Below are 13,765 nucleotides of genomic sequence, written 5' to 3' on the forward strand. Positions count from 1 at the left end.
TCCCCAATCCTCACCCCTGCATGCCTCACCAATCCCTACCCTCTCCCGAATCCTCATCCCTGCACCTTTCACCAGTCCCCAGCCCTGCCCCAATCATCACCCCCACCCCGGCACCCCTCACCAATCCCCACCCCCATGCCCCATCCCGAACCTCACCCTCACAACCCTCCCCATCCTCACCCCACATCCGTGATTTCTGAATCTTTACCCACACCTTTGTAATCGTCACCTCAAACCTTACACAGCTCCTGAACTTAAGTCCACACCACCCCAAACCCGCACCCTCCCCCACCCATTTCCCTGCTGTTTCCCCACAGCCCCGATTCCATTATTAATTAGAAACCCATGCAGCTCAGCTTTGAATGTACTTAACAATCAAAACCTCAATAATCCTCTGTGGCAAAGAATTCCACAGGCTTACTACCTTCTGAGAGAAGAAATTCCTCCTCATCTCTGTGCGAGTCGTTACTCTGAGATTATCCCCTCTGGTCCTGGACTCTCCCATAGTGGGTAACACCCTTTCTGTTTTTGAGTCTATTCCCTCCCTCCCGCACCCTCTTTGTAGATGAGGTCACGGTGGGTGGCCCACCCGGCTTGTGATTCTGACCCTTGGCTGTGGTTGATGTGCGCACCCCGTGGGTTGGGGAGGTTTTGGAGGGTGGGAGGGTGTTTGCTGGATCGCTGGAGTTAAACAGGTGGTGAGGTCATTGGGATTTAGGATGGATTTTGAGGGGTGGTTGGAATTAGGGCAGGTAGAGGGGTCTTGGGGTTAGAGGGGCTGAAGGGTCTGTTTCTGACACGGTCTCCTCTGTTCTCCTGACAGAAGCTGCAGCAGAGGAGAGGCCCGAGATGGTCCAGGGGAGGTCTCCACCCTCACCGTCACCGTCGGCAACGAGCCCTCGGCCGCCCAAGAAGACAGCTGGGGCCCGGCGCTCGCTGTCAGACCGGGTGAAGTCACCGGGCACAGTGCGGCGGCTCTCCATCAAGATGAAGAAGCTGCCGGAGCTGAGGCGCAAGCTGAGCCTGAGAGGTTCCCCACGGGGCAGCCGCCAGGCTGGAGACACTGGGAGGCCTCCGTCTCCTTCCCCGTCCCCAGCCTCGAGTATCTCACCGTCCGTCTCCAACGTGCTGTGCCGCTACCACCTGGACAGCAGCGTGTTGGCCCGCGGGAGCCTGTGGCCTCGGGCCAAGCCAAAGCGGAGGGCCAGCACCAAGGCCCTGGGCCGGCCCGGCTACCTGAGCGACGGTGACTCCCCTGAGCTGCAGGCGAGGCCCGGGCCTCAGGCTGGGAACGAGGCCCAGGGCCCCGGGTCGCCAGGCAAGGACAGCCCCAGGCTGGACCCGGCCGCCTTCCGCCCATACGATGGCGGGGGAGGAGGGGAGGAGCAGCGGCGAGGCCTACAGCACCTCTCGGGCCTCATCAACGTGCGGCTGTATGGGGTCGAACTGCCCCGAGCTGGTCCCGCTGATATCTGCTGTGCCATCCAGGTGGACTCAGTCAGTAAGGCCCGTACTGCTGCCCTCAGCTGCCGCCATGGCCCTTTCCTGGGCCTTGACCACACCTTCAACCTGGAGCTGGAGCGTTCCCGCCTGCTCACACTGCTGCTCTTCAGCTGGGACCCAGCCTCGGCCCGCAACCGGCTCTGCTGCTACGGCACTGCGGCACTGCCACCACTCTTCACAGGTACTGCTGTCCGGCCTCCATCTTCATTCTGGGATCCTTCTTTCTCCAGTCTTCATCCTGTCCCCGGTTATCATCCTCTCCCCCCTTCCCAAGGAGTTACCCAGTCCCCTCCACTCTTCACAGGTACCGCTCCCCGGCCTCCATCCAGGGAATGTGCCCACGCCATCTCTCCCTTCTTGAGGTGCCATTAAGCCCATCAAACCCCCTCTACCATTCAGTGAGATATCAGCTGGTCTTTGACCTACATCCCCCGCCTCCTTTTTTTTTGCCAAATGTCCCAGAGTACATTTTGCTTCACCATCATCTACTGATCTGAAGCAGAAACAGAAAGTGCTGGAGAAACTTCAGCAGGTCTTGCAGCATCTTGGAGAATCACAGAATTGTTACAGATGCAAGAGGAGACCATTTGGCCCATTGTGACTACGCTGGTTCTGTTACCTAGAGCCAATCTCCTACCTTTTCTCCATATCCCTCTACACCCTTCCTATCCAAATAACCATCCAATGCCCCTCAGTTGAATCAGACTCCACCAGATTTCCAGGCAGTGCATTCCTTAACTTACTTGCTGAGTGAAGACCCTTCAGCCCGTCTAACCCCAAGACCCCTCAACCCACCCTAATTCCAAACACGCGTCAACCCATTCCCCTTGCTGTTTGTACATCACTTTAAATCCCTGCCCTCTCATTCTTGTTCGTTTTACGAGTGGGAACCGCTGCTCCCTGTCTACTCTGTCCAGCCCTGTCGTAGTTATGAAAGCCTCAATCAGATCTCCTCCAGGCCTCCTCCTGTCAAAGGAGAACAGTCTGAACTTCTATAATCTGTATAAATTATTATTTCAGATTTTACTGAATTCTGATTTCACCATCTGCCCTGGTGGGATTTGAAACCACAACCACAGAGCGATAACCTGGGGTTCTGTTTTATTCATCCAGTGACAATACCATTATGCCACTACTTCCCCTTCCCCTTACATTTTGAGTTCAACGGCTGTTCTGCTGAACTGTGAATTGAATTTGGACTCGAAACATTAACTCTGTTTCTTTATTCACAAACACTGCCAGACCTGCTGAGTTTCTCCAGCAGCCTCTAGCTTTTATTTCAGATTTCCAGCATCTGCAGTGTTTTGCATCTATTGATCTCAGTTTAAAATAAAACCCTATTCCAGTTTACCCTGTCACTCAGCGAAGTCATTTCCAAACTTCAGCCCTCCATCAGGTGAAGATGTTTTTTTTCAAAATATCACGCCGTAAAGATCTAATTCCTATACAGTGCCCCCTGGTTATATTCTTTCAGAACAGGATTGAGGGGGCTGAATGGCCTTCCCCTGTTCTTGTGTTTCCATTTGAAAACCCCCCAGAGTGTGCTGGAATGATGTGTGATTGTGGAAACCCTCACAGTCTGCCTTGGTTAGTGAAATCAGTCAAGGGCCACTGGAGTAACACCGACTAGCAGGAACGCTGACCAATTCATCCCCTTCTTTGACCCTGCATTCAGAGGAGCTAAGTCAGTCCTATAGCTGAAATTGTGCTTCAGCTGTAATGTCCTGGATTTGTGCCTAATTGTTAGGAGCTAAGGAAACGTGATTAAGAGTCTGGTGAATATCGATGCACAGGCAAATGTTTAAGGAGGTATCTCAGAATTACCAAGAACAATAGATTCCTGAGAGTGAGAAGGCCTCTAAGGGAGAGCACACTATCTGTCACTAACTAAAGAAGTTAAGATATTATGAAATTGAAAGTAAAAGCATATAATTCTGTAGAGGTGATAAACAGGACAGAAGATTGTATAGCATATAAAATGATGGCTAGCAGTTGTCAAGGGAGAAATTAGAATGCGAGAGAAAGCTAGCTAGAAACGTGAAAACGTAGTTAGAATTTCTACAGATACTTAGCAAAGGTGTAGAGTGATTAAATTGAGTGTTGGTTCTCTAGAGAATAATCTGGCGATTTAAAAATGGAAAATGAGTAAATATGGAAGGATTGAACCAAAGTTTGTGACAAAGATCTAAGTTAAAATTAAGTTAGAAACAAAAGCAGGTAAAAAACAGGTAACAAGGGAGTCAGCAGTTATTTTGGGGGTGGGGTGGGATGTGGTCAGTGGCCAGGAAGCAAATGGAGTTGAGACCTCATAGAATCCCTACAGTGGGGAAGTAGGCCATTCAGCCCATTGAGTCCACACCGACCCTCCAGAAAGCAGCCCATCCAGACCCACCTCATCCCTGTAACCCTGCATTTTCCATGGCTAATCCACCCAGTCTGCCCGTCTCCTGGACACTATGGGCAATTTAGCGTGGACAATTGCATAACCAACAGATGTTTGGACTGTGGGAGCACCCGGAGGAAACCCATGCAGACACGGGGAGAATGTGCAAACTCCACACAGACAGTCACCTGAGGGTAGAATCAAACCCAGGTCCCTGGTGCTATAAGGCAGCAGTGCTAACCACTGAGCCACCGTGCCACCCTCAATCAGATCAAGCAGATACGCTCTTCGCCTACTCCTTATTGCTCTTTGTTCCTGGATGGAGGCATCATGGCAAGACCCCATTTGTAGGTGCCTTTGAATTGAGTGGCTTCAGCATTGGAGTCACTGACTGGCTAAGAATGGCAGATTTCCTTCTCTAAAGTAACCAATGGACATATAGAACACAACTTTCAATTCCAGTCTTTTTTTTAATCAATTGAAATAGTTTGAATTTAAATTTAGCAGGTGCCGTGGAGGGATTTGAGCCTGCGATTCTGGTTGTGCCTCTGGATTACCACTGTAGTGGCAATTACCATTGCCCCTGCGCTTGTACTGTTGGGGGTGGGGGAGGGCGCAGTGTCAATAACTCAGAATCAAATGAGGGACTTGATTCTCCGGAGGATATGGGGAAAAGGCAGGAGATTGGCACTAAGTAATGATGCTCATTTGAAGAGTTGATGCAGTCCCGAGGAGCCAAATGGCCTGCTTCTGCCCTCTGTAATTCTATATTCCAGGAGCCCAGTGTCCTCTCTCTCTGAAAGAACTCTTCCCTGTGCCAGATGCCCAACCCCCCGCCCCCACCTTGCTTAAACAGAAATTGAACACGATCCAGCTGTGTGTTGGGAATGGAATTGTGTTTCCCATAAATGGGAACGTTTATCAAGTTTGTTGCTTGCGATGTTCCCATTGAGAAACCCATTCCTTGCAGACACTATATTAAAGTGACAGATGCGAACGAATCTGGTGTGTGTGTTCTGGAGCTAGCTGCTACCTTCCAGCACAGCCGCTCAGGATGGTTGTTTGCAAGGGGTTGTAAGAGCGTAGTGAATGGGTTTTTGTTATGTCCTGCAGGAAAGGAAGCGATTTTAATTCCTTCCGTCATTCCAAAATATCGCGGGGGAAATTGCGAGACTGTAGCTCCCTGCTGCCAATTTGGCTTTGAAATGTAATTGGGGCCGGCTTGACTCCTGATCATTTTAACCCTGGCGTTTCACTGGGAGGAAGCTCTCTGATTTGCCAAGTCCTGTTTACTCCTTGTAGGGTAAAGGATTACAGAGGAACTTCCTTCTCAAAGTTAGCAGCTGTTACTCTGCTTGACCTCTCCACGCCTTCGGACATACAGGGCAGTAACAACAGCATGTGTTTATGGAGATTGCATCTTCTTCCACACGACCACCAGGGTTTCAAACTCCCTGACATAATTTGTGTCGGTATTTCCCCGCAAGTATTAGTGGGGAGATTCCTCACTGGGCATGAAACGCCCGGAGAGTTGTTAACGTGTTAGAGGCTGGATTTTTTTTTGGATGAGAGATTTGCATATTTGGACCTGGTGGTTATTTTATTTTACATTCACACTGCGAGTTGTCGCTTTTTAGTATAGCATTTGTTACCCATCCTCAATTACTCTGGGGAAGAATATCTATCGTCCTTGGGTTTAGCAAAACTCAATGCCGTTATGGAGGGAATCCAGAATTTTGACCCAGCGACTCTGAAGAAACAGCGATATATTTCCAAGTCAGGATGGTTAGTGGGTTGAAGGGGACTTGCAGGTGCAGGTGTTCCCATATATCTACTGCCTTTGTCCTTGTAGATGGTAGCAGTCATGGGTTTGGAAGGTACTATCTAAGGACCTTTGGTGAATTTCTGCAATGCGTTTTGTAGATAGTCCTGCTACTGAGCATTGGTGGTGGAGGGAGTTGAATGTTTGTAGATGTGGTGCCAATCAAATGTTATTGGAGCTGCAATCACCCAGTGAGTGGGGAGTATTGCACCACACTCCTGACTTGTGCCTTGTTGATAGTGGACAGGTACTGGAGGAGTCAGAGGGGAGTTACTACAGAGTTCTCAGTCTCTGACCTGTTCTTGTAGCTTCAGTATATATATGCTCGTCCAGTTCATTTTCTGGATAATGGCATCCCTCAGGATATTGATAGTTGGGGAATCACTGATGCCATTGAATGTTTGATGTGAATCTCACTTGTCAGTTGTTAGCCCAAACCTGGAAATTGTCTAGCTCTGTTTGTATTTGGACATGATTGCTTCAGTATCTGAGGAGTGGGGACTTCTGACCTTATGATGGAGAGAAGGTCATTGATGAAGCAGCTGACGATGGTTGGGCCTAGGACACTACCCTGAGAAACTCTCGCAGATATGTCCTGGAGCTGAGATGACTGACCTCCATTTTCCTACGTGTCAGGTATGACTCCAACCACTGGAGGGTTTGCCCCCTGATACCTATTGATTCCAGTTTTGCTAGGGCTCCTTGATATCAAGGGCTGTAACTCTCACCTCATCTCTGGAATTCAGCTCTTCTTTCCATGTTTGAACCAAGGCTGTAATGACGTCAGGACCTGAGTGGCCCTGGTAGAACCCAAACTGGGCGTCACTGAGCAGGTTATTTCTGAACAGGTGCTGCTTGATAGTACTGTTAGAGACACCTTCCAACACTTTACTGATAATCGAGAGTAGACTAATGGGATGGTAATTGGCCAGGTTGGATTTGTCCTGCTTTATATATACAGGACATAACTGGGCAGTTTTCCACATTCTCGGGTAGATCCAGTGTTGTAACTGTACTGGAACAGCTTGATTAGGGGAGCAGCAAGTTCTGGAGTACAAGTCTTCAGTACTATTGCCGGAATGTTGTCTGAGCCCATAGTGTTTGCAATATCCTTTGCTTCCAACCGTTTCTTGTTATCACATGGAGTGAATCGAATTGACTGAAAACTGGTATCTGTAATGCTGGGGACCACTGGAGAAGGCTGAGATGGATCATCCACTCGGCACTTCTGGCTGAAGATTGCTGCAAATGATTCAGCCTTATCTTGTGCACTGATGTGCTGGGCTCTTCCATCATTGAGGATGGGGATATTTGTGGAGCCTCCTCCTCCAGTGAGTTGTTTAATTGTCTACCACAATCAGAGCTTAGATCTGATCCATTGGCTGTAGAATGCCTAACTCTGTATATTGAAGCTGCTTTTGCTATTTGGCAAGCAGGCAGATTTACATATCACTTATTGGTTTGATAAGTGCTGCCCTCCTGCACTCTCCATTGAACCAGGGCTAATCCCCTGGCTTGATGGTAATGGTTGAGTGGGGGATATTCTGGGCCATGAGGTTATAGATTGTGCTGGAGTACATTGCTGCTGTTGATGGCCCACAGCTTCTCCAAGAGGTCCAGAATACAAGACATGCAGAGTGGAATTACTTTGTTAGATAGTGTGTGCGACTTTCAGACTGGAATCTAACCTAGAAGAGTCCTAAAAAGGTGTTAGGAGTGCCAGACCAGGTAGGGAAGGCAAATTTTCTTCTCTAAAGTACATTAGAAAATCAGATGTGCTTTTATGGTAATCGATATGGTCAACATTAGACCAGCTATTAATTCCTTATTATTTATTGAAAGCAAATTTCACTATCTGCCATGATGGGGATTTGAAACATTGTGCCCAGAATATTAACCTGGCGTTCTAGACTACTAGCCCAGTGACATTGCACAGTATTTTAGTCCATGCAAACACTGACTGGAGCAAATGAGGATCTCATTTGGCATTTCCTCAGGTTGTGCAACTATTTAAAGATCCTCCAGGTGTTGGCCTGTTTTGATTGAGCCATTCATCAGCCCTAGTTGCCAGCCTCACAGTAAGAGCTGGTTGAATGGAGTCCCCAGTGAGGGCTCCAGACACTGGGTGAACACAGAGCTGGTGGGCAGAGTGGCCCACAGAGACTGGGAATGCTGCCAAGATTGGAGGAAAGGAAGGAGCTCTCTCCAGTCACCTGCTGCTCTCTGTCTGGGCACAGTTGTGATGGGAGGGCCTGCCATCAGAGAGGTACCCCCTGCACTCTTGGGTGTTGGCTTCTGGTTTATGTAACAAGCACCAAATTCAGCACCAATATGAAAAAAAATCTCATTGGAAGCAGCCCATGTTCCATGAGTGGAATCCTGAGCATCTGCAGCGCACATTCTTTTCTGGGATGTGACCACATAAACACACATACACACACATACGTACACACACACATGTATGTATACTCAGACATAGCCACACACACACAACCAACATAAGTAAAACGCAGGATAAATCCAGCCCAGCCAATTACTCACAATCATCAGTAAAGTGGTGGAAGGTGTCATCAACAGTGCTATCAAAGCAGCACCTGCTCAGCAATAAAAAACAAAAAAAACTGTGGCTGCTCTAAATCAGGAACAAAAACACAAGTTGCTGGGAAAGCTCAGCAGGTCTGGCAGCATCCGTGAAGAAAAAATCAGAGTTAACGTTTCAGGTCCGGTTCCGTTCTGAAGAAAGGTCACCGGGCCCCGAAACATTAACTCTTGAGTTTTTCTTCACAGATGCTGCCAGACCTGCTGAGCTTTTCCAGCAACTTCTGTTTTTGTTCTTGCTCAGCAATAACCGGTTGAGTGATGCCCCGTTTGTGTTTTACCAGGGCCACTCAGCTCCTGACCTCATTACAGCCTTGGTTCAAACGTGGACAAAAGAGCTGAATTCCAGAGGTGAGGTGAGAGTGACAGCCCTTAACGTCAAGGCTGCATTTGACTGAGTGTGGCATTAAGGAGCCCTAGCAAAACTGGAATCAATGGCAATTGGACTCATATCTAGCACAAAGGAAAATGACCCACTTTGTTTCAGGTTAATCATCTCAGCTTCAGGACAGTTTTTATTCATTCACAGAATGTGGGCATTGCTAGTTCAGGCAGCATTTATTGCCCATCCCTAATTACCCAGATGGCAGTTGTGAGTGGGCCACATTGTTGTGAGTCTGGAGTCACATGTAGACCAGACCAGGTAAGGATGGCAATTTCCTTCCCTAAAGGATATTCGTAAACCAGATGGGTTTTCCTGACTATTGACAATAGATTCACGGTCATCATTAGATTCTTAATTCCAGATTTTTATTGAATTCAAATTTCACCTTCTGCCATTTTAACCTAGGTCCCGAGAACATGCCCTGCGTCTCTAGATTAATTGTCTAGCAATAACACCATTAGGACATCACCCCCCCCACTTGTCACAGCAGGAGTTCTTCAGGGTAGTGTCCTAGCCCCAACCATCTTTAGCTGCTTCATCAATGACGTTCCCTCCACCATAAGGTCAGAGTGGACATGTTTGCTGATGATTGTGAAATGTTCAGCACCATTCACAACTCCTCGCATATTAAATCACTCCATGTCCAAATGCAGCAGCATCTGGACAGTATTTAGGTTTAGACCAACAGGTGCCAAGTAACATTTATGCTTCACAGATGCCAGATAATGACCATCTCCATCAAGAGAGATTCCATCAAGTGTTACACTGTGACGTTTAATGAATCCCCCACTTTCAGCATCCTAGGGGTTACTATTGAACAGAAACTCAACTGTACCAGCCATATGGATACGGGCTACAAGAGCAGGCCAGAGGCTAGGAGTACCATAGTGATAAATGTACCTTCTGACTCCTCAAACCCTGTCCACTATCTATAAGGCACAAGTCAGGAGTGTGATAGAATACTCCCCACTTGTCTGGATGGGTGCAGCTCCAACAACACTCAAGACTCTTAAAGATAGTAAGAACTGCTGATGCTGGGGTCAGAGATAACACAGTGTGGAGCTGGAGGAACACAGCAGGTCAGACAGTATCAGAGGAGCAGGAAAGTTGATGTTTTGATTTGGGACCCTTCTTCAAAACCTTGACACCATCCAGGACAAAGCAGCCTGTTCAATTGGCACCACGTTCACCAACGTCAGCACTCAAACCCTTCACAACTCATGTTCAGTAGCAGTGGTGTGTATTCCTTACAAGTTGAAAGACAGAAATTCACCAAAGATTCTCCGATAGTGCCTTCCAAATCCATGACCACTTCCATCTAGAAGCACAAGGGCAGCAGATCCATGAAAACACCACCACCTGCAAGTTCCCCTCCAACCCACTCACCATCCTGACTTGGAAATATATCACCGTTCCTTCAGTGTTGCCGGGTCAAAATCCTGGAATTCCGTCCCTAAGGACATTGTTGATGTATCTGCACCCCATGAACTGCAGTGGTTCAAGAAAGCAGCTCAACACCGCCTTCTCAAGAGCAAATAGGGATGGTTAATAAATGCTGGCCTAGCCACATCTGTATCCATGTGCAAATTATTTTAAAGAAAGCTCCTTAGGCCCTCTTCACAACTGCTTTTCTTTCCACCTTTGAATCATCAGCACGTATAGCGACAATACATTCTGTCCCTTCACCCAAGTCATTTATATGAAACTAATTGAGATCCCGGCATATCACATTACAGCTTGCCAGCAAATGGACCATTTTTGCTGACTGTTTTCATTAGCCAACTCACTCCTATCCATGTTAATGCGTTACACCCTGCACTGTGAGCTTTTATTTTCAGCAACAGCATTTGATGTGGCACTTGATCAGATGCTTCTGAAAATCTAAATGCAGTACATCAGCCAATTCTCCTTTATCCGTATGACATAACCAGAGTTTCGAAGTCATGTTGGAGCTGTTCAGAACTTTGTTCACAGCTGGAGTACTGTGTGCAGTTCTGGTCACTGTACTAATAGGAAGGATGTGATTGCACTGGAGGTGATGCTAAGGAAGTTCACCAGGATGTTGCCTGGGATGGAGAAATTGAGCTGTAAGTAAGACACTAGATAGGCTTGGATTATTTTCTTCAAAGCAGAGAAGGTTCAATTGGGAACAAAAACAAAGTTGCTGGAAAAGCTCAGCGGGTCTGGCAGCATCTGTGAAGGAGAAAACAGAGTTAACGTTTCGGGTCCGGTGACTCTTCCTCAGAACTAAGGTTCAATTGGGACCTGGTAGAGGTGTGTAAGGTTATGAGGGGCATGGACAGGGTGAACAGAAAGCAGCTGTTTAACTTAGTTAAAGGATCAGTAACAAGGGGCATAATTTTAAAGTGAAAAGCAGGAGGGGATTTGAGGGTGGTGGAGTCTGGAATGTACTGCCTGGGAGGGTAGTTGAGTCTGGAAGCCTCACAACCTTTAAAAAGTACTTGGATTAACACTTGAAATATCAAAACATTGAAGGCTATGGGCCTGGTGCAGGAAAATGGACTGATGTAGGTAGTCCTATATTTTTGGCAGTACACACTTGCCTGTTTTGTACTGTATAATTTTATGTCACGTCTTCAATGAACTCCCATAAGTTGGTTTTGTCAAAGGGAAATCATATTTAACCTTGTTGGTTCTGCCTGATTACCTTGAACTTAGCTGAGTGTCTTGTTATAGCATTTTTAGAAATAGTTTTGAACATTGTCCTGATGACAGATGTTTAATGAACTGGCCTGTAGTTTCCTGTGTTCTGTCTCCTTTCCTTTCTGCATAAGGGAATTCTATTCACAATTTTCCAATCTAATAGAGCCCTTCCCAATTCCAGGGAATTATAGAAAATTAAATCAGATACAGCAATTATCTCATTAGCCACTTCTTTTAAGACCCTAGGGTAATGTCCTTCAGTTCACAGATCCGACAATTTATTCAGGACCACTTCCCTGGTGATTGTGGTTTCCTCCCTCCCTTCCATTTCTTGATTTATTGCTGCTTGTTACTTGTATCCTCTGAGGTGAGGATCAAAACAGTTCAATTCATCAGCTGTCTACTTCCTTCCAATGTTAACTCACAGACTCACTTTCCCTGGGAGCAGTGCTCACTTTGTGCTGACCTCTACAGGTGGAGAGGTGGAAGTGCTGCCTATTGAGCCTGGCCTGGCCTGGCCTCATGATTTGAAGCCCATTGCTGCCTCATTACAGCACCTTTAGGGGAGATTATAAAAACACATTTTCCTTATTCTTTCAGAGAATGCCCTGCTGGTAAGGCCAGCATTTATTGCCCATCCCTAATTACCCTTGAACTGAGTGGCATCCTAGGCTATTGCCAGAATAGTTACTAGTCACTCACATTGCTGTGGGCCTGGAGTCACATGTAGGCCGGACCAGGTAAGGATGGCAGATTCCTTCCCTGAAGGACATTAGTGAACCTGATGGATTTTAACCACAATTGATAATAATCACCAATATCGAGGCTAGCTTAAGTCTCAATTCTTTATTTTCCCAGCATTTACACCATCACTAAATCAGGTCATGGTGTTTGGGGGCATGTTAGTGTTAACCCCCAGTCATAAAGACTATTAGTGAAGCCAGTAGGTTTTTCCCGACAATGAGTATAGGTGTCATGGTCATCATTAGATTCTTAATTCCAGATTTATTTTATTGAATTAAGATTCCACCATCTGTTGTGGTGGGATTTGATTTCAGGTCCCCAGAACATTAACCACGTCTCTAGATTAATAGTCCAGCGATGATACCACTAGGCCATTACCTCACTGTCAATAGTGAGGGAGTCAAAGGATATTGGAGATCAGGCAGGTAAATGGAGTTCAGGCCACATTCAGATCATCTGGTTGAGTGGCAGGATAATGCTGAGGGGCTGAATGGCCTACTGCTACCGCTAATTCGTACGGTGTATATGCCCAACCGGTAACGTCCCGTAATGTGCCTCCTTTTCCCCTGCAAGGTGCCCGCACACACCAGCTCGCCATGAAGCTGGAGCCTCGGGGAGTCCTCTACCTGAAGGTGTCGCTGGTGGAGCTGTGGGAGGTCCCTCTGAGCTGTGCCGAGGATCAGCGAGAGCCCAGGGTATTCCGGATGGAGCTCAGTGACTTGGTGCAGCGGGAGAATTCCGGAGTCAGTGTTCCGCTGCTCATACAGAAATGTGTCTCAGAGATCGAGAAACGTGGCCTAAAAGTGAGTCGAGAACATTCCAGTGTGGGATAACATTCTCCTCTTTTATCAGCATCAGAAACTAATGAGTACATCTCACCAAAGCTTGCTAATAGAATCATAGAACCCCCACAGTGTGGAAGCAGGCCGTTTGGCGCATTGAGTTTCATACTGACCCTCTGAAGAGCATCCCACCCAGATCCACCCCTCTCCCTGCATTTCCCATGGCCAATTCACCTAACCTGCACATCTGTGGGAGGAAACCCGTGCAGACACGGGGAGAATGTGCAAACTCCACACAGACAGTCACTCAAGGGTAGAATCAAACCCAGGTCCCTGGCACTGTGAGGCAGCAGTACAAACCACTGAGCCACTGTGCTGCCTGATGTGGTCAGCAGTGTGAATTCTCTGGCTTTATTGTCATGTTGAGGGCCAGAACTGGGTCTGGGGCTGAGTTGGGAGTGGGAAATTCTTCTTCAAAGAGAAGCCAAGGGCACTTTCAAACCCAACTGAATGGGACCTGGTTTAACATTTCACCTGAGCGATGGCACCTCTGATAGTGCTGCACTCCCATAGTACCGCACAAAAGCATCAGCCTTGGTTTCTGTGCACTCCGGCTCTGGGCTGGGGCTTGAACCAGTGACCTTGCGGCTCAGAAATGAGACTGCTGCCCTCTGAGCCATGGCTGATGTCTCTCCAAAAGGTGAACTGAGGAGGGGGCAGAAACTCGCTCTGAGAGATGGGCTCTGAGCATTTTGAACGGGAAAGGAGCAAAGTGGCGAAGGAAGGACTTCCGAGTCGATGATTGTGTGGTGGGAAGGGGGGATGGGGTGTTTACTGGAGTGCACAATGTTGGGACGGAGTGAGGTAGGAAGTGGGCACTTCAT

The 13,765-nt window shown here is 47.6% G+C and overlaps 1 protein-coding gene across 1 annotated transcript in view; it reads left to right on the plus strand.

The window, feature by feature from the left end:
- LOC109920494 (rho GTPase-activating protein SYDE1-like) overlaps positions 1-13,765 on the plus strand; it is a 60,802-nt gene that overhangs the window by 35,319 nt on the left and 11,718 nt on the right. Inside the window, exons 3-4 of the mRNA XM_048617761.1 lie at positions 824-1,684; positions 12,673-12,902. Coding sequence (XP_048473718.1) covers positions 824-1,684; positions 12,673-12,902 — 1,091 coding nt within the window. The remainder of the gene's footprint in view (positions 1-823; positions 1,685-12,672; positions 12,903-13,765) is intronic.

Source organism: Rhincodon typus, chromosome 38 (assembly GCF_021869965.1).
Source record: "Rhincodon typus isolate 14 chromosome 38, sRhiTyp1.1, whole genome shotgun sequence".
NCBI classification, from domain to species: Eukaryota; Metazoa; Chordata; class Chondrichthyes; order Orectolobiformes; family Rhincodontidae; genus Rhincodon; species Rhincodon typus.